Raw genomic sequence first — 25262 nt, forward strand, 5'->3', positions numbered from 1 at the left:
ACACATGAAGCTACAACTCAACAAGGGTGATACTAGTTCTAGCAGTGAGTCTGATGATGCTACTATGTTGAATGCACAGCTTGCAAGTGCAGTGACTGCTTTGACTCAGTTGACTCAAAACTTGGCTCAGATTGTGCAAACAAATGCCAAGAAGAAGAAGAAATCAAGAAAGCATAAGCACGGAAAGAGTGAGTACACACATGCATCAGCTTCTCATGGTCGACAGCACACTCATGCATCAGTTTCCCATGAGGGACAGCCATCAAAAATGACTCAGAAAGTGACTTCCAAGAGAGAGGAATCCCCCAAAAGAGCACTTGAGAAAGAGGTACAAAAAGTACAGCCAGTGCAACAGTATGAGCAGCCAGCACAAGGCCTTGGTGTGGGTACTTCTACTCCTCAAAATAATAATGTGCAGTCCATAAATGTGGCTCAGTCACCTCAGCCATATTTGAGGTAGAAACCTGAATATTTTGGTACAGATTCTATCTTTGATGCTATGTTGATTTCACCACCAACTGGGCATAGAAAGCAAGCCATGTATGACAATGTGGGAATGCAGCTAGGCATGCGAGCCACAGCACATGCTCCCATGCCTAATGTTCAACCAAGCATGGCTCTCCCTAGTGAAGGGAATGCTGCAAAAATACAGCCATGTTTGGGACAGCCAACATCAAATGTATATAAAGAATTTAAGGATGGTGGTTCTCATGTCAAGTTTGAGACATATAATGGAGTACACGATAGGTACAAAGCCCGCACATTCCTTGAACAGTTTGATGCTGCATTTCTTGGGGGTTTGTTTACAGAAGCATCCAAGATGAGGAAGGTTGCCACATTTTTGAAAGGCAATGCACTTAAGTGGTAAACCAACCTTATACTTCATGGAGATGCACCTGCTACTTGGCTGGAATTTATATACCTAGATGAATCCAGGAACATTCCCAAACTCATCCTCTAAAAACACAACATAGTGCAGTTTCAATCTCACGATAGTCACTCATAAGATTGAAAACCATAAACTCCATCACGCATAGCAGGGACTAGCTACTATGACATCCCCACTGACGTCATCAGCACCCAACAATGGGTGTAGACCATAGTATAAAAGTATGCTCTCACACATACAAATCCACACACCCACACATACTTGAGCATCCACTAATACAAAGTCTTCGTACTGAGTTTCTATCGGCACTCCGGAGGTGAAGGATGACGAAGGCTAGCACTAAAGGAGAAGGCTAATCAAAAAGTAGTCCGCTTGGGAAGTCTAAACGATTTCATTTTAGTCTCTCCCAAACGAGCATCTAAATCTAAATCTAGCTGATAGGGCAACGCACCATTTAAGATAGAAAGAATTATCACAATACCAGCAGGCCGCAACTTGGACGAAAACTTCACAAGGTGAAATTTGCATGTCCACTAATACGGCTCCCAAGCTCATCCTCTAAAAACACAACATAGTGCAGTTTCAATCTCACGATAGTCACTCATATGATTGAAAACCATAAACTCCATCACGCATAGCAGGGACTAGCTACTATGACATCCCCACTGACGTCATCAACGTCCAACAGTGAGTGTAGACCATAGTATAAAAGTATGCTCTCACACATACAAATCCACACACCCACACATACTTGAGCATCCATTTATACAAAGTCTTCGTACTGAGTTTCTATCGGCACTCCGGAGGTGAAGTGTTCTCTTATACTTGGCTGGAATTTAAGCAAGTGTTCTCTTCTACTTGGTTTACTCCAACTTTTGAAGTTGAAGTACTTTCACACTTGGCATGACTTGTCATACAAACTTTGCAAGAATCTTGATGATTACACCAAGAGGTTTTGGGATGCTTTGCTGCCATTGAGCTCTTACAGGCATGTTTCTTTGAAAGAGCAAATAGAGAGGTACTGTTGTGGATTGCCTAGTGAGCTACGTGATTATTGCATCAAAACTAAGGTGGGTTCTATGACTCAATTAATTGAGAATGCAACGACAGCATATGCATGGATGAAGGAGAAGACTTTGGGCTTTATGGACAGTAAGAAAGATGACAGCAAACGGGCTGCCAAACACCAGGATAAGAAGGACATCAAATCTGAAAATAAAAATTATGGCAAACGACCGTTTCAAAAGGGAGGAAAAGCCCAATTCAAAGCTGGTCAAAGGCGTGGACAGCCTAATAAACAGCCTCATACCAAGTTATCTGATGAAGAGAAAAAGTCACTCATGGAGCAAAACCAATGTTTTATATGCAAAGGAGAGGGACACTACTCTTATGATTGCCCATTCAAGAAAAGAGACACGTCAGATGATGATAAGAATGATGATAAACAGGCTGATCGGAAGGGCAATCCAGATGTGATTGGGAGTTTGCCACATGCACATGATGAAAAAGACTGAGATGTGCAGAGCATGGGGAAAAATCAGAAATCAGAATTGTTTGTTTTTCTTTGATTCTGGGGCAAAGGCGAATTTCATAACTCTGATATGGCAAGAAGACTTGGCATCAAGCCTAAGGAAATGGGGCCATCCGGCATTGTGATATGGCCAACCCTGAACTCAACACACATGTCACTCCTATCATTGGCAAGTTAAGGATGCATATCCAGGGATATCAGGAGCAGAGGACTTCTACATTATGCCTTTGCCAGAGTGTGATGCTTTGCTTGGGATGCCTTGGATGTATAGGGTGAGGGCTGATGTGCATATGAGAAACAAGAAGATTTCTTTAACTCATAGAGGCAAAAATCATGTACTTGATGTAAAGTTGAAAGGGGAGTCCATCCCTGTAGTTTCAGCTTCTTGTATTTCCAATGTAATAAAGCGTCATATTTCAACGTACTTGATCTTTGTCAAAGAGGATAGCCAACCAGTTCAAGAAGGCTCTACTCTTTTTGCTTTAGATAGAGAAAGGGCTGCTTTTAATTCAGATTTTCAAGATTGTTTCTCATATGCACTCCCTCAAGAATTACCACCCAGGAGGCCCAAGGATCATCAAATTGATATAATTCCAAGAAGCTCACCGCCTAATAAACCTCCCTATCGTGTCAGTAAGGCACAACAGAAAGAGATAATGTCACAAGTGAAGGAACTCTTGGAAAAGGGATTAATACAGCCAAGTAATTCTCCTTACTCTTCCCCTGTGTTGCTTGTGCAAAAGAAGGATGGCAGTTGGAGAATGTGTATTGATTATAGGGCTTTGAATAAAGTCACAATTAAGAACCGTTTTCCAATTCCACGCATTGATGATATATTGGATCGGTTGGAAGGTTCCTCAATGTTCAGTCGTTTTGACCTTAAAAGTGGATACCATCAGATAAGGATACGGCCTGAAGATGTCTACAAGACTGCCTTCCACACTTCATTTGGCTCATATGAGTTCCTTATGATGCCTTTTAGTTTGACTAATGCACCTGCCACTTTCAATAGAATGATGGACTGAAATTTTTAGATCGCACATAAAGTTTGTGGGCACTTTCTTCGATGACATCATTGTGTTCTCTAAAAATGAGCAGGAGCACAAGAAACACCTCACTATTGTGTTTCAAGAGTTGAAAAGACACAAGCTGTTAATAAACACCAAGAAAAGTGAGTTCTTTATGCATGAGATTCATTTTCTCGGTCATATAGTGTCAAAGGACGGAGTCAAGATGGATCCTGCAAAAGTTGAGGCCATAAGGAGTTGGCCAATTCTGAAAAATATGCATGAAGTCAGAAGCTTCCTTGGGTTGTGTTCATACTACCGGAGGTTTACAAAGTACTTTGCAGAAATTGCTTCTCCCTTGCATGCTTTACAAAAGAAAGCTGTACCGTTCCAGTGGGGACCAAAGGAAAATGCAGCTTTTGAAGAGCTGAAGCAAAAGTTGTGTTCTGAACCCGTTATTATCTTGCCAGATCTTGCAAAACCCTTTGCTGTAACTTGTGATGCATGTGGGAACAACATAGGAGGCACTTGGATGCGGGATGGTAGAGTGGTTGCATATGAGAGTAGAGTTCTCAAAGATGCTGTATTGTACTTGTAGACATACGAGAAGGAAATGTTAGCAGTGATACATGCTTTGACCACATGGAAACATTACCTTCTTGGAGCTAATTTTTATGTGCAGACAGATCATCAGTCACTTTGATATTTTCTCACGCAGAGAAAATTATATGAAAAGCACATGAGATGGGCTAACTTCCTCTCAATGTTTCATTTTCAAATTGTACATGTGCTGGGTAACAAATGCCGTGGCTGATGCACTTTCCAGGAAACCACAGCCTGAAGCAGTCTCCAAAAAACCCAGTGTTTCAGCAGCGAGCATTGCTTACAATAATGTGTTAGATGTGATGAAAGATTAGTATGTTAATGATGCTGATTTTTCAACTATTTATGATCAGTTTTTTGATGGTCAAAGGCATGATCGCTATATGTTGAAAGAGGGTTTCATTTTGATGCATGGACGACTCTGTGTCACTGATCAGATGCGACAGAAAGTCATAATGGAAAGTCGTGCTCCTCCATATGCAGGACATAGGGGGATTACAGCAACAATTACAACAGTGGAGCAATACTTTATAGGCCATCTTTGAGGAAAGATGTGGAAGAATATGTGAGAACATGCATGGTTTGTCAGAAAGCAAAGTTTGACAGGCAAAAGGCACCTATGTTGCTACACCCTTTGCCAATTGTGGATAGACCATGGCAAAGCATAGCCATGGATTTTGTGTTTGATCTTCCATGTACTCCTACTGGACATGATGAATTGTGGACAATAATTTGCAAGTTTAGCAAACAAGCCCACTTTGTGCTAGTAAGAAAGAAAATTACAGCAGATCAAATGGCCAAATTATTTCTGCAGCATGTCTTCAAGTATCATGGGATGCCTGAATCCATAATCAGTGATAGAGATCCGAGGATGACCAGCCTCTTTTGGAGAGGACTGTTTGCAAATATGGGCACTACGCTGAATTTTTCATCATCTTTTCACCCTCAGTCTCATGGACAATCGGAGCAGGAAAACTCTAAAATTCTGGATATGTTTAAGTGCTATGTCTCAGACCACAAAAGCAAATGGGAGCATTATTGCCTTTGCTGAAATATGCTTACAATAATATGGTGCACACATCCACAGGTAAAGCACCTTTTGAAATAGTGGAAGGTGCCAGGAAGATACCTCTCATTTTGCATGCAAAAGAGAAAATCTTCGAAGCTAATCGTTTTGTGGAAAGCCTTGAAGAGGCTTACAAGAAGATCAAATATGCCTTGCAAAGAAGTTAGGACAAGCAGAAAAGAGAAGCACATAAGCACCGCAGGGAATTGGTATTCACAGAAGGTGATTGGGTTTTGCTGCGTTTTCAGAAGGCAAGGCTGAAAAATAAGAAAGGCAAGGAAAGATTGTACACAAAGCTGAATATGCGTTACTATGGTCCTTTCCAGGTTTCTGAAAAGATAAACGAGGTAGCTTACAGGCTAAAGTTGCCTCCGCATTGGAAGATACATAATGCCTTTCATGTGAGCTTATTAAAGCAATATCATGGAGATGTTCCCGAGGATTTACCTGGTGAGGTACAACCTGAAGTGGAAGAACAAGATGAACTTCTGGTCCCGGAGCAGATTCTGGCACATAGAGATAGAAAGCTCAAGGGTAAAGTTATCCGTCGCTACTTGGTAAAATTTCAAAATTACCCATCACTCGATGCGAAATGGATGGATGAAGGTGAACTGGTAGATTCACCTGGGATATTGCAGCTTTACCTTGATGCTTTCCAGTTAGAGCCGACTACGGTCCAGGCTCCTACAGGTAGTTCAACAAAGCGAGCATCTGGAGCATTACCTGGTGTTTGAGAGAGGGATAGCACCTCCACTCCCTCAGTATAGACGGGGTCACCGTGATTTCATGAGGTCACTTGATGACATTGTATGTTTCATCCGAGATACTGAGCTGACAGTATTTCTGCTGTGAGACTTCATGATATTGATGCATCTTGACTATTGATCACCGAGGATCACATAGATTTTGAGCAGTGTATATGGATGGATGCATGCCTCTCCTAGCCATATTTTCACTGTCTCTGTATACTATAGCTGCGGCTTTCTTGTATACTCTTTCATGGTATATTTCATGCTCACTCCTGTGTTTTGGAGCAGCAAACTATGGTTTGTTGTTTCAAGAGAGGTTTATGTTACGGGGGCGTGAAATTCTAAGTCCTTTAATGTACTACAAGACTGTGACAACTTTGGTTTTAAAAGTCCAAGCGTGGGCTTAATAATGTGTAATTAAGCGCGGCATGGTGCCTAGCACATAAGCGTAATTAATCCCTAGGCCCAAAGGCATTCCAAGGAATTAAAAGAGTGGATGTTAGGAAATGATGACGTGGCATTTTTAATGGGCCTCCTAGAGGACCATGTACCTTCAGTAGCCCCCCTAGAGTTTCAGGTGGCTCTAGTGCCTTCTACATGCTCCTTTGCCATTCCTGGACCTTCCTGGGCCTTCTAAACTTCACATGTGTGGTTTTCTCTCTCATCTTCTCCCTTTGTTGAGATTTTGGACTGGTTTTTCAGCCCCCTTCAGCTGAATTCCGTTTTTCTTCATAACTCCTCACCCGTTTGGATTTCTCCGCTTCCGTTTGGCCCGATGGCTTCCCCTCTGCCTCCCCTTTGCAGTGATATGCTTTTCCCTCCGTCCGTTCGGTAGAACGGGCAGAGCTGAGCACTTCTTTTGCTGGTCGAATTTGCAAAAGTGGCTTTTTCTAGACCTTTTCGCTTCTACAGCCTCCTAGGCCTCTCCTCTTGCAAAGCTACAGCTTTCTATTGAATTTTGAGTGGTCCCACGTGCTGGTTGACTGGTTTTCCTCAGTTTTGGATAACTTTCCGGCGATGAAACTTCTCCAAAACCTTCTTAATGCATTCCTCTCTAAAGCACACTTCTTTTGAGTCCAAGAACTCCCACTTCTTCGCGACAGAGGTGCTTCTTTTCGCATTTTTCAATGGAATTCTTATTGGTCGGCTCTTGTAAATGCTCTTTCTTCATGCCTTTGCACTCCTCTTTGACTGAGAATGCAATTGGGCATTGGCTACTATGTCCTCTTGGCAATTGAGGACTTGGTTCGAGTTTTCACGGCTTGGTGAGTTGCGATTTTGTTGCTACAATTTCTTTTTGCCATAAGCTATTGGTTGGCCTCGTGTGCCGCCTCTTTCTTGGTTCACAGGTGCCCAGGCACTGCTACATGAGTCATTCTTTGGTTGGGTACTTTGCTGATTTTATTTTGGAGCTTTGAAAAGCTTTGTGAATGCCATCTGGAAACCACTCAAAGAGAGTGCAGCTGGGGTGCAGTGTGATTGCACTTGGACAACCAATGGAATTGCACTCGGAAAAGAGAATGCCTTTGGATTGAGCCTATGGGTTAAGTGCACTTATGTGATGGTGTTCTATGCTTGAAAGCCTAGCGAAGGCTCAGTGAATTGGGGCTGCATGCTCAGTTGCAGGGAAGGTCTCCTAGATGCAACTTGTAATCATTTCACTGTGAATTATAAAGAAATACCAAAAGGGGCGCCATGGTGTTTGGGGCCAATCGGGTGCACTTGTCTATGTTTGTTGAGCAGGGGCATTCTAGCCTCCATCCCTTTTCCAGTGGTTTTGTTTGTGAACAAATGGGGTAAATGCCAAATGGTGACCATGCAATGGTTAATGGTTGTGATATATGCTTTGTGAGTTGTAAATAAGTGCTGAAGTGATTAAAGGTTTAGTTCCACTGCCAAAGAGTGATTAGAGGCCGGTCTCACATCCCCTCCTTGCGGACAATGGCTATCTGGTCAAAGGAAAACTGGGGTTTACCTTTGAAGACTTTCGGTGCTTTGTTTCCCCTCGGCTTCTAAGGCTGAAATTCCCTCTTTTGAGCCTCCTTTTTCTCAGACTGTGGAAAGTAGGCTTTTTCTTATGTATTGTCCCAGCAAAAAGAGAAGGCACTATGGTGGGATCTTGCATATGCATCAAGCTTGCCACAGTGGCTGCATGCATGATGTCTTGTATGCCCTTGCTAGGTATTGACCACAACCTGTATCTTTGGAGTGAGACCAGACCTGGGTTTTCTTGAGACCTTCTTGAAAGGAATAATCTGCAAGCATGCATCCCAAAATTTTTTGTTATAGGCCTCTCCTGTATCTCCTACATCCATATGCAAACTGTCCCAGGCAACGAGGACATGATCTCTAAACTGCTTGGGCATCAACTGTTTGTAGAAGGGTTTCTTGAAACCCTTCCACTTCTTTGGAGCAATACCAGCTGTAGTCTGTGCGCTCTACCATGCACTAGCTATTGCTGTCAGGTGCAAACTAATCATTCGCAGCTTAAAGGACTCCAAAAATATCTCCGTGCCAAAAGCTACATCAAACTGCCTAATGAACTACACGGCTTTTTTTGTTTGGCCATATTGGCCATTAAATGTAGCAAACCTGACAGACTTCCCACCTTCTTTGAACGCCTTAGTTTTTGCTTGCTTGGATGATAACTTCTTCTTATGCTTAGGCTTTGATGACCCAGAAGAAGGAGAAGACGAGGATGAAGAGGTAGAGCTGGAAGAAGAAGAAGAAGAGCTTCAAGAACTATGATGATGCTTAGCCTTTTTCTTCTTGGAAGGTGTGCTCCCTTCCTGGCTAGCTACTTTCCTCTTTTTGCTATCCTCATTTTGAGGTTTCTTGCTCTTCCTGGAATATTCATCTACAGGAAGAATAGGGACTGTGTCCAAGGATATCTTTTTGGCTGTCACCTTCTAGGTTGCCCCAAAAGAAACTCTCTGTTGTTCTTCCTCTGCATGAGGATTTACGAGCTTGTGAAACAATGGATCCCTCCTAGCTTCCACAAGTTGTGCCAGTAAATGTATGTAAGTTTCCTCAGTCTTTGACTGCACACTCTGCTCTTGCATTGCCAGTTCATTGCTGGCACTCTCCTCATGGGAGGACGTGGCATCCTGCTGTGAAGCCATTCTCAGCGAACTTATCCTGAGATTTGCAAACTCTCACACAGAGTATATGCAACCAATGCACTCAGCGTGCCTTTTCGAAAAGAATCAGCGTGCCTTTTCGAAAAGAAAAATACCTCAACAAGAGGTGTATTGCATCCACAAACTTGTGTCAGCAACTGGCTGTCACTTCAAAGTATAGCCTCAAAAACTGTGCACCCCTTTTTCTGGTTACTGCAAATAACACTCAGAATGCATGTAGTTCCCCTTTTTCTACACAAAGGCATGCATTTTCTTTATTTCTGCAAATCTCTGATTTTTCTGCTGTTTTCTGCTTTTTTCTGACAAGTAAATAGTGTCTCTGACAGACAAAAACTGACAGGTAAAACCCTTTTTTTGGGGGGGGTGGGTAACTAGATGGCTAACTGTCTGGTTAAACTGAGCCAGAGCTCTGGTCTGGTTCGTATGTGACTAAAACTCTAACCAGATCAATTAACTGCAGTTAGCTAGACCAGGATTACACTAACCACAGCTCTGTCACCTCAGCTGTATACCACGTGTCAGCCACATCACTGTTAGAGGTCAACATCTCCTGATGTCACCTAGAGAGAGGGCCTTGCTTGTGGGTGTGCCCGCCAGTGAGCATAGTCGCACGAAACGTGCGTTTCGTGGGCAGAAACGGAAACGCCGTTTCGTCAAGAAACGGCGTTTCGTATTTCCTGTTTTTCCAGAAACCCTAAAAACGGGATTTCTTACGAATTTGCGCCGCCTTCGTCTTTCGCCGCCTCCCGCATCCTTTGTGCATCCTTCCTCCACTTCTTCAAGCTCTCTCCATCCCATCCTTTGCTCTTGGACCTACCCTCACCTCCATCCTTCTCTGAGCTCTCTCCATCCTCTTCATCCTTTGCTCCATCTTCTCCATCCTGCAAGCTGCAGCCTGCAGCTTGGCAGCCTGCTCTCCTGACTCCATCCTTCCATCCTTCTTCTCTCCATCCTCTCTTTAATCTTACCTTCTACCTCTCCATCCTCCTCCTCTCCATTCTCCTTCACTTCTACCTCTCCATCCTCTCCATCCTCTTTTACCTCTATCTCTCCATCCTCCTTCTACGGTCTACCTCCCATCCTTTCTCACGAGTCACTTGTGACCTCTCCATCCTCCTTCTCACCTCTCCATCCTCCTCAATGCCGAGACCATACGCGCACGCTTCCATTCTGTTAGGCCACCTTTCACTGCAGGCACGAACTCACAAGGTCCTACATCCTTGCAAGGAACACCTGCTAGATGGTCTTTCACCCGTGTGAAGCCTTGGCTGCAAAAAGTGGAGGACAAGGGCTGCAAGATGAAGAAGAGGCTGCTGACACTGAGCCATTGGATGATGCCAGCACATTGGGTTCTGCAAAGAGAAGTAGAGGGGCATCAACTACATCGAGCGCGGGTCCTAGTGCCACAAGAACACCCTTGCCGCATGGATCAATTAGTGTGGATGCTAGTGCGGGGAAAAGAGGATCACTGCAAAGGTCTAGCATTCAAGCACGCTTGCAAAAGCAAGCAGTGAAGGAGGCCACTAGTGAGCTCACAAAGCTCTTCATACAATGTGCAATACCCTTTCATGTGGCGAAGACTACACGATGGAGGAAGGCCATGAGAGCCGTAAGCCGCATTGGGTATGAATGGGAAGGGCCTACATATGAGGCCTTGCGGACAAGAGAGCTAAGAAGAGAGAGGGAATGTGTGGAAGACCAAATGAAGCCCTTGAAAGAGACTTGGAAAAAATATGGATGCACACTCTTATGCGATGGATGGTCAGATGCACGCAAGAGGAATGTGTACAATATTTTAGTGTCTTCTTGCAAGGGAACCATGTTCTTGAGAGCCATAGACGCTTCCATTGCAGGTACAGTGATTACACGGCTGTATATTTGGGAGCATTTACGGGCAGCCATTATGGAGATAGGTGTTGAGTATGTGGTGCAGGTGGTGACAGATAATGGCAGCAAATGTGTGTCAATGGGTGCCATGTTAGAAGATGAGTTCCCTAAGATTGTGTGGACACCCTGTGCCTCACATTGCCTTGATCTTTTGATCGAGGACCTAGGGAAGATACCTTGGATTGATGCCATCTTCTCCACAGCCCGCAGTATCGTGAAGTTTGTCACGAAGAGACCCAAAGTCCTCAGCATCTATCGGGCTTACAGTGACCATGAGCTATTGAAACCTCCAACCACAAGGTTTGCTTACATGTTCATAGTGGTGGAGAGGCTTGTGCGAGTGCGCCAGGGCTTGTTGCGCACGGTTGTGTCTCGGGAGTGGGGAGATTGGGATGATAGAGGCCAAGCAAAGTCTATCAAATTTTTTCGCATGATCATGGATGAGTCTTGGTGGAATCAGGCGGAGGCATTAATCAAATCGATTAATCCTATCTACACGGTGCTTCGCATCACAGACATGGAGGGAAGCACATTAGGGCTCTTGTATGAGTTTATGGACAAGATTGGAGAGGCCCTCAATAGAAACACTTCCCTATCGCCTGATAAGTAAGACTTTTTACTTTTGTAATATGTATAATTATTGCAGTTACTAAATGGCAATTTGTTATCATGAAGCCTGGAATTTTCAGATATATATTATGTATGTACTTTTATCTATAGTCTATGAATTTTGCATGCATAATGCATTCTAATTTCTTGTGGCATGATTTAGGGTTGAGTCCATCCGTGCTATATGGAATAAGCGGTGGAATTGGTTCCACCGCCCAATCCATGCGGTGGCACATGTATTGCATCCGCTCTGGCACAGTCAAGAGCAATATGAGAATGACGAGTTGGAGGAGGGGATGCAACAGTATCTACAAAATTGGACGGGTGGTGACTTGGAGATGCAACGAAGACTGGAGGATGAACTTCTATTGTTCCGCAATCACAGCCTCTCCTTTGGTCGACCTACAGCTAGGCTCCGAGAGACACAGTTGCAACCTGTCTCCTAGTGGGAGAAATATGGCAACTGTACTCCTACTTTGGTAAGAGTCTAAGAGACAAGTTCCAACGCCACTAGTTGCAGCTTAGTCGTTAAGTAATTTGAAGTTTTATCTACTACAAATATGTTTAAAGTTATCAAGTTCCTGATACTTATCTCGGCTTAATTGGCTTATGGCAGAAACGCCTTGCTATACGTGCTCTCTCACAGGACTGCAGTTCCGGTCCTTGTGAGAGGAACTAGAGCACTTGGGCCCTCTTTCACACAAAGAAGAGGAACAGATTGAGCACGGCTCAATTGGAGCGGTTGGTGTTTTGTCATTGCAACCTCTGTCTCCTTGAGTTCACTGCCGGCTGCCCCGAACCTCGCCAAGTGAATGTAGACAAGGTGGACGTGGAGAAGATGGAGGTCATACCAGATATCCCACGGGAGGAGCTGGACATATACACCATGTTGTATGAGGAGCTGTCAGCACCAGCACACCACACACGATCATACACTCAACCATCTGGAGATGGTGCTAGTACTTCAGTTGCACCCGATGGTCCTGATCCTGATGTTGATGATTCTTCTTCAGACAGTGACACAGATGCCTCGAACTTATCTGAGGACGCAGAGGATGACGATGACGAGGAGTCCATGGATGATGCAGATGATCAGTAGTCCTGCTGCTTTTTTTTATATCATCCATGAGTGCTTTTATTTTGAGTCTTGCATGACTCATGAGTCATGAGTCATGAATCATGATCATGAAATTTGTGGACCATGAATCATGATCATCTATGGAGTCTGGACATTGAATACTTTCAAGTTTCAAGTTTCAAGTTTCAACTTGTGTGCTAAGTTTAAACTTTTAAGTACTTCAAACTTCTAAATTTCAGATTCTTGTAATGCCAAACTTGTTAGTCATGACTCATGATACATGTTGATTTCATATTATTGAAGCATCATTCAAGAATTTAGAATCATAGAGGCATGAATCATGAATGATCCATTGATGCTTGAAGGCTGAAGCCTGAAGCTTCAGCCTTCAAGTATAGATAATTGTAATTTGTATTATGTATGATTTGCACTCTATTGATAATTATATTATGTATAAAAAATAAATTTTTATACATAAATTGTATCATATTGCCGTTTCTTCCGTTTCCGTTTCGGCGGGGCCCGGAAACTCCGTTTCTTCCGTTTCCGTTTTGGCTGGTAACTATGCCAGTGAGTGAGGGTCGCGTAGAGAGTGAGGGCCTGTGTTGTGGGTGTGCCCACCCCCCTGTGAGGGTAGTCTAGCGTGGAGGGTGGTGGCAGCCTGATCATGCTGAGGAGAGGCTCCCTCTTAGGGCTGTCCTTGAGCCCCTTCTAGGGCTGTGTGGAGGCGCCTAGGGAGTTGGCTCCCTGATGTGCAGGTCGGCTGGAGGGCAGAGGGCACAGCCCCTCATATAGGCTGGTGCAGCTCCCTCTGGAGGGCTAGGGGGAGTCGGCCCTAGAGCCCTGCTTGTCGGCTGGCAGGCCCATGTATTAGGGCCTTGTGCAGTCCTATTTAGGGAGTTGTAGGGGTTGGCTTCCTAGGGCTGTGGGTCGGCCCATGTAGGCAGGCTGGTCGGCCCTGCCCTTGCTGGCCGACTAGGAGGATGGGGGGCTATATGTAGCCCCCCCCCCACACGTGTTTTCAGCATCTCATTCCGATGTTTGGCAGAGGAGAAAAACCGGCCCAGTGTAGCATCTGAGGAGGAGGGTGATGGAGCAGTTCGCCCACTCCCTTGTGCTCCCGTTCTCATGGTTGTTGAGCTGTTTGTCTGAGCTCTCAAGCAGCCTGTTGGTTCCATGGTTTTCCCCTAGTTGTAGCGGGGTTTTCTCCACAGATCACTTGCAGTTCTCTTGTGCCTTTCTCTCCTTTCTCTCCTTCTCAGTGTGGTGTGTGTGTGAGGCGTGCTCTCTCTCTCTCTCTCTCTCTCAACGTGTGTGCAACCGAGACTTGATGCAGGATGGGCAAAATACTTCCAATTTGAAAATGAGTGCAACAATAGCAATACGAGAAGGTGGCAAGTACGAAATATGATCTTTGGGGCATATGTGATACAGACAGTACTCTACGGAGTAGAGGTATGGGGTGGGAGTATATCTCCATCAACGTGGAATGAGATAGAGAAAATGCAAGAGTCTTTCATTAGGAGGCACCTGGGCATCAAGGCTACTACACCATACTCTTTGTTACTCCTAGAGACAGGATGTATACCCATAGAGCTACATGCTCTGAAGAGAGTACTCAGATACATCACAAAGGTCAAGTGCATGGATAATGAAAGGCTACCAAAGAGAGCATGGAATGAAAGTCAGAAGCTTCAAAAGACAAACAAGGGCAAGATTTTGACATCCGGATGGGCACAGGACCTAAAAAAATGGTTCAAGAAGTGGGAAGTAGAAGAGTATTTAAACTACTCTTCAGAGGAGATTGATGAAGAGGCTTTTCATTATGACCTGCTGAATGCACTACACAGGAAATGGCAAACAGCAGAAAACAAAGATAAATTTGAGTACTATCGCACATATATCAACCCCGAATATTGGTCAATTTATACAGGAAGGGAGACAACAACGCAGAAGTACATATGTACACCTATAGCAGTGCATAAACGGAGGGCTTTAGCCTCACTTCGCACCCGATCACACCAGCTGCAAATAGAAACAGGGGGATGGAAAAAGATGCCAAGGGAGAGTAGAATATGCCAACTATGTGATCAAGGTATGGTTGAAACAGAAGAACACATGGTAATGATATGCCCTCACTATGCACACATTAGGGAAGAGTTCAATCACCTCCTTGAGGGACATAACAAACTGGCTGATTTGCTGCATAAAGGGTCACCTTCAGCTTTAGGAACATTTGTGTATAAGCTCTTCAAGCATAGGAATCCACCTGAATCCTAGAAGGTGGTTTCTCTTTCCACCCTCCCATCTTCGGGAGGAGCTTTCATGTACTTGTGATATTGTATTGCTCAGGTCCCATAGGCCGGTTTTGGTCTTCAGAGGACGATAATATATTCTTCTTCTTCTTCTTTTCACAAATGGAAAGGCCCCTAACCGCATGCACATGTGTGTTGAACTCTTAAAATGGACAGAAGATAGGACACGACACTGGCTATCACACATACTGACAAATGCTCTACATCATGGCTTTCCTCTTGACTGGCAAGAGAATTGGGTTCAGCCACTATTCAAAGGGGGAGACAAAAATTCAGTCACCGATTACAGGACTATAATGGTTAGCTCCACACTAGCTAAACTTTTTAGCACGGTACTTGAAGCAAAAATCAGCACTTGAGCAGAAGAGGCCAAGAAGAGGGCCATTGGACAAGCAGGCTTCCGTAAAGAGCAGGACAGCAGATCATCTGGTCACATTAAGAGTACTCATGGATGAAAGCAGACTCTCTTTTTGGCCCCCCGAGAACGATAGTAACTTCTACTTCTACTTCTCTCTCTCTCTCTCTCTCTCTCTCTCTCTCTCTCTCTCTCTTTGTCCACTCCTCGCACACGCTGCTCCTCAAAGTCACCTCCGAACAGCACCCTAATCCTCCTCTTTGTGTGTTGGCTTTGGCTCAACACTCCCTCTGCTCCTCGGGTCTCAAGCCTGATACCATGTGGGAAGTGTAGCAAAAATGAACAGAAGAGAGAGAGAGAGAGAGAGAGAGAGAGAGAACCAGTGAAGGGTGACTTTGAAGGGTGTTTTCAGATCAGAGAGGAGGTGTTCCCAAGGGACGGAAAGCAAGGTGTGAAGGTACATTGGGCTGTCACAAGGGGGCCTCTTCGATAGTACCTATGGTGGTCTTCATCGGTGGAGTATCACACGATGGATTCCTCCAATTGTTCCAGCAGCAAACCCAGCTCCCTGGCGTCTCTGCTCCATCCAAGAGCTGAGAGGGGGTGTTAGAGGTCAACATCTCCTGATGTCACCTAGAGAGAGGTCCTTGCTTGTGGGTGTGCCCGCCCAGTGAGTGAGGATAGAGTAGAGAGTGAGGGCTGTGTGTGCTCGCCTCCCCGTGAGGGTAGTCTAGGGTAGTGGCAGCCGGATCAGTGCTGAGGAGAGGCTCCATCTTAGGGCTGTCCTTGAGCCCCTTCTAGGGCTCTGTGGAGGCACCTAGCCAGTCGGTTGGAGGATAGAGGACACAGCCCCTCATATAGGCTGGTGCAGCTCCCTGTGGAGGGCTAGGGGCAGTCGGCCCTAGAGCCATGCTTGTCGGCTGGTAGGCCAACGCATTAGGGCCTTGTGCAGCCCTATTTAGGCAGCTGTAGGGGTCGACCCCCTAGGGCTATGGGTCGGCCCATGTAGGCAAACTGGTCGGCCCTACCCTTGCTGGCGCTGGGGGGTTATATATAGGCCTCCCCCCACATGTGTTTTCAGCATCTCATTCTAGTGTCTGGCAGAGGAGCAGAGCCAACCCAGTGTAGCATCTGAGGAGCAGGGTAGTGGAGCAGTTCATCCACTCCCTTGTGCTCCCGTTCCCGAGGTTGTTGAGCTGTTTGTCTGAGCTCTCAAGCAGCCTGTTGGTTCTGAGGTTATCCCCAGTTGTAGCAGGGTTTTCTCCATAGATCACTTGCAGTTTTCTTGTGCCTCTCTCTCCTTCACAGTGTGGTGTGTGTGTGAGGCTCTCTCTCTCTCTCTCTCTCTCTCTCTCTCTCTCTTTCTTCCGTTCATTTCTGTTGCACTTCTCCCAATCACCTTCGCTTCTGCATTGCCACGTGCCTGCCACGGCAGCAAACTCGTTGACCATGCCACGTCAGCACGGTAACCTACCATGTCAGCACCATGTCTGTCCTGCATGCCACATCATCTTAGGTGTATGCGCCACATCAGCGTGCCTGCCCGACTACCACGTCAGCGCTGCTAACCTAAGTCTGTTAGGCGCTCAACATCGGAACGCCTCTCTATAGTGCACGCAACACCTTCATCAAGCAATATTCACACGCAAACGTTAGTGTGCGACTTGCAACACCGAAAAAATTCGAGAATCCTAAACTGCAAGTGTTGTGGCAAGTTGCTCCACAACAGACGATTTGCGTGCCCTATGCGTTGTTTCTTCTTCTCTCACAGGAAACATGGCCCGCTTACTCTCCGTCAGAGGCGTTGATGGCCACGTTACCACTTGCCTTCGGATTTCGTTGCCAACGCTGGTCTAGCTAGAATTTGGTCTCCTCTATGCGAACTGATACAGCATGCATCATCAAATTCACTCTATGTTGTACTTAGGACTTAGTACTGCCATTCTGCATTTTTTGCATTTTGCATTGTGCATTGGTATGGACGCTCGTTTAGTAGCTCCACTACCACAGCTCGTTGTATCACGATTTTCACAGTCTCATAGACCCATCGGTCTTCCGAAGACTTTAATAAACATTCTTTCTTTCTTTCTTTCTTTCTGACTGCACTCATCTGATAATCCTTAGACTGCTTGCAGGCTTTTCTCTTGTGAACGTTGCGCAGAGACTACGTCTAGATCACCGGACAGTGCCATCCAATTTCCCTAGTGCGCAGCACACACATTGGCTTACCAGCCCATTTGCAGACGCTTGGAACCCAACGCTCTTGCAATCTCGAACCGTGCCCCTTTGAGAAAAAGAGCAGCCCTTGCTCTGATACCAATTGAAACCTCTCTACTATTAAGACCTTTGTAAATCAGCGTCGATTTCTTCTTTCTAGCTGGCTGAGCAAAACTCTTTGCTGAGATATCACACTCTCGCTCTCTCCTTCTCTCACACACACAGCACTAGGGACCAGGACAACATGTCCGGCTGGACCCCCCCGAAGGATTTTATTGATCAGAAAAATGTGATTACAACCTTCAGCTCAAGGCTGAGAAACAAGACGTACATACATCCTTTTTTACAAAGAGCTCACGAGGGCAGATTATGGGATCTTCGTAGCATTGGGTCATGCGAACAAATCATGGTCGCTTGCTAGGCTCCATATCACTTAGGCCTTCAATCCCTCTTGGTACCTACAACCATTAACTAAACCGCATAACCATGGCACCCATTAATGGTCAGTGCTTTGCATGCAAATAACACTCTGTGGACTAATCCTAGTCAAATGTGGGCGTACCCACCAAGCAAACATGTGCACATAAATAGCTAACTTTGCGATTGACCAAAGCCAACCCTTCTAGCCGTAATTAAGGACTTTGACCAAGGGTCAAGAGGCCCTAATTAAATGCCAGAACTCTCCGACCGGAGTCAGTAATAATCTAGGTTGACCTGCGTCAACCTGCTTTGGCTGAAGTCAACTCTTTCTAACCGGAGTCAGAGGTTCTTTGGTTAACCGCAGTTAACCCTCTTGGCATAACCCAAGTCTTCATAACCATGGTTAAGTATACTTAAACAAGGTTAAGCATCTTTGTCCAAAGTCAATATTTTGACTAATAAAAGATAACTTTTTGAACATAATGAAATAAATGAGAGACTCTTTAATCATGATCAAATAAATGGTCAATTGAAACTTTAACTTTGGAATATTTACAACTTGGTGACGCTAGATGCCTTGTGGAATGCATTGTCGGCTTTCAATTGGTCACAGACACTACGGGATGCCTTAGCCATGCCTTGGCAGTTGGGTGCTAGTTTGTGCTTTGATCTGGATGCCTACTGAAGACAAGAATTGGCTTGGATAGTGGAATTGCCAGGGAAGCAAAGTCCAAGAGTGAGCACTTGTTGTAAAAGCATATTCCATTGCCTAAAGAAATAAATAAATACCAAAAGGGGCACCAAAGCATTTGGGGCCAATATGCGTCTCTCGTGTATGGTTTATGAGCAAGGGCATTCTAGCCTCCCTTCCAATGTCTTAAAGTTTATTTTCTCAATGGTTTTTAACTAAAGTGGCTGAAGTGATGCATTGTGCCTGTGATTAATGTGGATGTCAAGTTAGTTGCGGATTACTGCCCTTTAGCTTGCTAGAGGCCGGGACCCGGGTCCACTTGCCCTTTCCTCTCATCAGCAGTGGCCGATGTAGCTTATGGATGTTAAATCTGCGCTCCTGAATGGTGACTCGCAAGAGGAGGTGTATGTCGAGCAGCCCCCAAGCTTTGAGGTTCCGTGATCAAAGGTATGGTTTACAGCTTCTGGAAGGCCCTATATTGTCTTAAACAGGTTCCAAGAGCTTGGACCAGAAAAATAAAAGAAGGGTTTCCAGAGATCAGTTGACTCGTATCTCTTTCGAGACCAAGATATGGTCACATTAATTATCCTTAGTGTGAATAATTTCATCCTGTCTCCAATTCATGTGGAGGATATGACCATGACGAAGGTGCCTTGTCAAAGGTGTTTGAGAGGACAAATTTAAGCTTAATCTATTACTTTTTGGGATTGGAGATTTGGTAGGCCCAACAGGGGTTCTTTGTTTCTCAATAGTGGTATCTTCATGAGTTGCTGGAGGACTTTGGAATAAAGAACTGCAAGCCTATTTCATCTCCGATGGACCCGAATACCAAACTTACCATACATGTTCCTTGTGAGAGGTTGATGTGTCTTTATATAGGAAGCTTGTTGGTTCATTGATCTGGTTGATGAACAAGATTGGACTTCAGTTTTCTCAATGGGGCTGTTGAGCTCACACCTTTGAAGACTCATTGGGATGCTAGATTGCGGATCTTGCGGTATTTGCCGAGTACGCAGATTTTGGACTCTGTTATGATACTAGGGGGGGATCAAATGGCCGAGTCAGTCTTCGAGGGAGGAGTGACTCTGATTGGTGAGGAGATCCAAACACGAGGAGATCTACTTCAGGATATAGCTTTACCCTTGACTCTAGAGCGAAATCTTGGACCAGCAAGAAGTAGCCAACTCTTGCCTTGTCTTCCACTGAGGCATAGTATCTACTTGTCGTGCTATGCTTGCGAGGTGGTGTGGTTGAGGAGGCTTGGCGAGATAGGGTTTCCACAGAAGGAACCCACATTCATCTAGTGCCACCACCAAAGCTGTATAGCTATTGCTTAGAACCGGTGTTCCATGGCCGGACCAGGTACAATATCACTTTGTTTGAGAGAAGATTTTGGATAGTGACATCTTGACAATTTTTTGTTCAATGGAGGGCAATGCCGTGGACCTCTTCACATAGCTTCTTCCTTGGCAAATGTTCCGTTAGCATTCCAGCTCACTGGGATTGGTTCCACATCTAGGATTTCAAATGGAGTGTTAGCATTCTATGTTCATCTTCTGTATCTATCATACTATAGGGAGTGAGGGCCTGTGATGTTCGTGTGCCCGTCCGCAGGATGATAGCCAGTAGTCGTGGGTGTGCTTGACCAGTTGGCTTGGTTCATATAAACCGGCCAAGAAGCCCCCTCCCCCCCCCCCCCAACATATATGTAGGGGCTCTTTGTTGTACTGGATTAGTGTGTATAAAGTAGAGTTTCAGCACTTCTCTCCCTTGCATCTCCAATGTGTGTCTCGTCTCATTTTCGCTGCACATTCTAACAACGGTTAGCCTAGGGATACAATGCAATCCCTATGTAACTGCACAGCTTCTACCTGGCCTATAACAACGTACCCACATGGACCATTTGCACAACCCAAGATGGCATGTGCTGCAATCCCCAAACTCTACCAAGGATACACGCACCTCATGATGGGCATGTGCTCCCCTTGTCAAGGCCTGCATTATGCTATTAAACACCTATGCCATACAGTCTAAAGCCTTTTTTAATGAAGTTCTAGAACATTTGAAAAGGGTAAGGGTTGAAGGTACCTTCTCAACAAATTGCTCCCTTGTAACCAGCCCAACGGTTTCCTTCTTGAAAGCACTTTCCAGAAGCTGCAGGAAAATTGAATCCTTGATTATAAATCAGAAACATCACAGAAAATTAAATGTTACGTCATACGCAAGATAGAAGGTGAGAGCAGTTGCAAAGGAAGCACAAAACCCTGTCCGCTTTAGCAGCATTGAATTAGGACGTGCACTCGGATTGCACTCTCAATGACAAAATTCTACGCAGGAAGCTGAACGGACGAACACTAATGAATGATCAGCTTGTGCCAGGGAAGAAAACAAAAGATGAAAAAGATAGAAGCTATCGAAGAAAGAGACCTCTGACGAGCCTGAGCCAAATTGCAGAAGCCCAGTTTGACCTCCAGCCGATTTGTTCTTGAGTTCCTGAATCCGCTTGCGCTCCACCTCTCGCTGCTTCTCCAGCCGACGTATACGGGCAGCATCCTGGGCCGTGCCCACGTAACCATCTCCCATGCCCGACATATTTAATGGGTGCTATTTGCGAAAATTGCCTGGAATGCAACTGAAACAATGGAAATATCATGAGAAAATGCTGTGTGTCAAAAATTTGTTTTCTGCTTGAGTTGCTGAACAAGAGATTGGATGTTGGAAAATATGACGGAGAGACGGACCTTTGCTCGGCTGTATATTGACCTTGTACTTAATTCTTACTCTAAAATAAGCAGACTCCAAGGTTTAAGCATGTCCCTCATCTCTAAGGCCTCGTTCACAACACCTCATCTTCCCACAAGTTTGAATTTGCACTACACATGGCACCTCGCAGCCCCTACACGTGGCACCTCGCAGCCACGCAAAAATTCCCCTTTTGGCATGCCACAAACACGCACCTCCAAACCAACAGCAAAAGAAACTGGGTTGCGGTAGGCAGCCTTTGCATCGCTGAGCACATAACTACCAACTCAATATTGAACTTGAATCCTAGCTTTTTATCAAATTTTTAAAGGAAAAAGCCAAATGAGTAAAAATGTGGACATGAGACAAGACACAAGGTCCATTAGGACCCGATACTCCTTGCAAATGTCAGGGTTGGTGATTTATTATTGACTTGGCGATATTGTTTATGCCTTTTGGGAGTTGAAGCCCAACAAATACATGAATAAGGCAACGCTCACAAGAGCTCATAATCCTCATTGTAGTCTATATAATATTGTCACATGGACTATAATCATATGAATAAAAGTGTCGATATCTTTTGATCTTGCATCCAACTTGGATTTCCTTGCTCGCTCCCATCGAGAACATGCATCAAAAGAGAGGAATGTTGTAAGAAATCATATTGAAAACAAGATATTTTGAATGGACAAGCAATTGAAAATATTTGTATGATAATATAATATATAATATATAATCATATAACCACATAGTGTGGGCGGGGAGGTGGCGTGCTTCCTTCCCCAAAGAGTTATAATCCGAGGGAATGGGCCCTTCCCTGTGCACCGAGAATATAAGCACTGAGAATATAAACATTGAGGATATTAGCATCTAAAATAAGTCTCGCAAATGGATAAGATACTAGCATATTACCTAAATGTCAATAGTCTGATAAAATCACCATGAGCGATTGCTAGTACTTTCTTTGGTATAGCTTTGCGACAAACAAATTGGAACCATATCAAGGTGAGAAAGTAGCTTGGGGCCATCTCTCCCAATCTTCACCTGTCCAGAGTATCAAAGAAACATGATGAAAGCCTCTTCCACATCCTAAAGGCCAAATCTTGTCACTTATAAACATGGGCAAACTGTGCGCACCCACACGGACTTAGCTGACTAGCCACCCAAGAGACGTACCCCTATAGAACTTAGATCATTTAGGCACATGCCCACTCAAGTATCCCGCCTACTTACAAAGTTTTCTATATCACTCATCAAGCTCTTCATTTCCCACCAAGGCATTCTCCCTAAAAGCCAAACCGACACCACAGCTAAATACAAGCTATCCATTTTAGTATTAAATTCAATTTACTCATTAGGAAAGGTTCTTTGGGAACTCACCCTTCTTTTCAAAGGTTTTTTGAATGCAATACGTTTGAAAATGGACTTTGAAGGACCAGATTTGAGTCTCCCTCGTCATCTTTCAAAAGTTGAGAATTGCATGAGTTGCAGATACAATCCACACGATTGTGCTGATTTTGGGCGAATTGAACACCAGTGTCATTGCAATCAAGGGCGATCTTGCCATCTGGCTACTCAAAGAAGAGATCGGTTGAGCTTGAAGAAGAGGATGTGCTAGATGGCTCCAACAATGTTGAACACCTTGGCGTGGATCACTTTCTCGAACATTTGCAACATATTTGCGAGCATACAACTGGGCCCTTTGGCCGATGATAACTACACACTACACTCATCCTTCATCAAGGCCTTTGAGCTTTTCCTTTGAACATCCAAGTACATAATTTCGTAGGGCTGTTAAACTAAAAATTCATTAACATCCATAGCTGATTTCTAGTCAATAGCTCACAACTTTTGGCCTAGGTGACAATACTTCTCTCGCAAAACCCCAAATCTTTGCAAAAACATGAGGAGTACTCATTCTGTATTTTCAGGAAGAGCATCAATAGCTTTGAGCCAAGAAAAAGGATGGAGCCTTCATGCCTTCTTTCAGCGTTAGAGTTTTCCTTCCACTTATTATTGCAGCAAGGAAGATTGACAAATCAACGGGCTCCGTGATTGTGAGTTCAAGATAGAGGAAGTAGTAGCACAATCTAGTACGACAAAACTGACAAAGTTGTGTACAGTGCGATCCTTCGCTGTATCCAATATGTTTCATAGGTAAATGTTTGTGTCAGCTTGAATTACTCTGCTCGAACTGGGTTGTAAGATTATAGGCCCTTGAAAGCTCTTTAGCTCGTTTGCGGGTTTTGCATGATCAAGGCATGGACAACCTAAGCGTAAGTAATGTGACGATTGCATGCCAATCGTTGTTATTCGCTTCTTGCATGCTAGCAATAGGGTGAAAACTAACAAAGAAGGCATAATGGTAGAGAGAGCAAGAGATGGTGCTGTGTGGTGCAAATGGGTCATAAAACAATATCACCTCGTTGCCCGACATTTATTAGAAGGACGACAAGGCAATTGACATTATCATTTGCGACCTATTCCTCATTTTCACCAAGTTCCTGAAGGGCTTGTCTTGTGAAGAGAGTGGGAGAGAAGGAAGGAATCTCACTTGCAGCTTTCTCACATACACAATGGGGGAATATACACAAAGGTGGAGGCTGAAAACAATTTTCCTCTTCTTAGTTGTGAAAGCCAAAAGAACTCTAAGTATAAAAGAATAGGTGAACCCTATATGTGGGTCTCAAACCAAACTCAGCTAACTAAGGTGGCATACTAACTGAGCCACTAACTAGAGTACATAAAGATAGCTGTCATCCATCATGGGCAGTGTACCAACCGCATCTGCAGCTAACAAGTTGGTGACATAAATGCACAACAGTCACCCTGGCGTATCACGAGTGGAGCTCAATATCTCAACACTCCCCCTCGAGCTCAATCCCAATTCTTGCACACCAAGTAGGTCTCTGAACTTGCGTAGCTTCTCTGCACCCAATGCCTTCATGAATATGTCAGCTACCTGATCCTTTGTGCTGACATAAACTAGATCAATAAAACCTACTAGAACCTTCTCCTGCACATAGTGATAATGCACCTCAATGTGCTTTGTTCTAGCATGATAGACTAGGTTATTTGCCAAGTGTATACTGCTCATGTTGTCACAATAAAGGACAACTGGCCCACCATCTGTAGACTGATGCATATCATAAAGTAGCTTATGCAGCCAAGCTACCTCACATGCAGCCATTGCTGCACCCCTGTACTCAGCCTCTGTGCTCAACAAGGCAACTGTAGGCTATTTCTTGCTGCTCCAAGTGAATGTAGCACTCCCAAAAGAGAACATATATCCACTTGTAGATCGTCTATCAGAAATACTAGCAACCCAATCAGCATTAGTGTATCCATGCAATTGTATCTGAACCCCAGTCTCATAAAATAGTCCATACTGCAATGTGGACTTCACATACCTCAGTATGCGTCTAGCCACATCCAAATGCGGTTTCCTTGGAGCCTGCATAAACTAACTTACCAACCCAATAGCATACCAAAACCCAATAGCATAGCTCAAATCTAGCCTGGTAATAGTCATATAAATCAACTTCCTACTATGCGTCAGTAGGGTCTTCCAGAAGCTCACCTGCATCTGCGCTCAACTTCACATTCTGCTCCAAAGGAACTGAAATAGGTTTACAGCCTGTCATCCCATATTTGGAGAGCATGTCCAATTCATACTGCCTCTGCAAGAGCCATATCCCACTTGTGGATCTAATCACCTCAATGCCCAAGAAGTAACGCAGCTCTCCCAAATCCTTCATCTCAAACTTCTGCTTCAATAGCATTTTCACATGAAGGATATCTTCATCACTATCACCTGTGATGATCAAATCATCAACATAAATGACAAGCAGCATAATACCTTTCTTTGTTTTTCTCACATAAAGTGAGAAATCTGCCTTGGAAATCTGAAAGCCAATAGTGACAAGATACTGTCCTATCTTGTCACTGGGTGCTTGCTTCAAG

The 25262-nt window shown here is 44.5% G+C and overlaps 1 protein-coding gene across 1 annotated transcript in view; it reads right to left on the minus strand.

Annotated features, from left to right (window-relative positions):
• The window catches only part of XCT (XAP5 family protein), a 73969-nt gene extending 52520 nt beyond the window's left edge, over positions 1-21449 (minus strand). Inside the window, exons 1-3 of the mRNA XM_087397510.1 lie at positions 21299-21449; positions 20985-21189; positions 20646-20711 (exon numbers count right to left, since the gene is read on the minus strand). Coding sequence (XP_087253636.1) covers positions 20646-20711; positions 20985-21149 — 231 coding nt within the window. The 5' untranslated portion in view covers positions 21150-21189; positions 21299-21449. The remainder of the gene's footprint in view (positions 1-20645; positions 20712-20984; positions 21190-21298) is intronic.
• Positions 21450-25262: the final 3813 nt, after the last annotated feature.

The sequence above is a fragment of the Dipteris shenzhenensis genome, chromosome 26 (assembly GCF_047967505.1).
Source record: "Dipteris shenzhenensis isolate YYH24624 ecotype China chromosome 26, Dip_SZ_1.0, whole genome shotgun sequence".
In the NCBI taxonomy this organism is placed as follows: Eukaryota; Viridiplantae; Streptophyta; class Polypodiopsida; order Gleicheniales; family Dipteridaceae; genus Dipteris; species Dipteris shenzhenensis.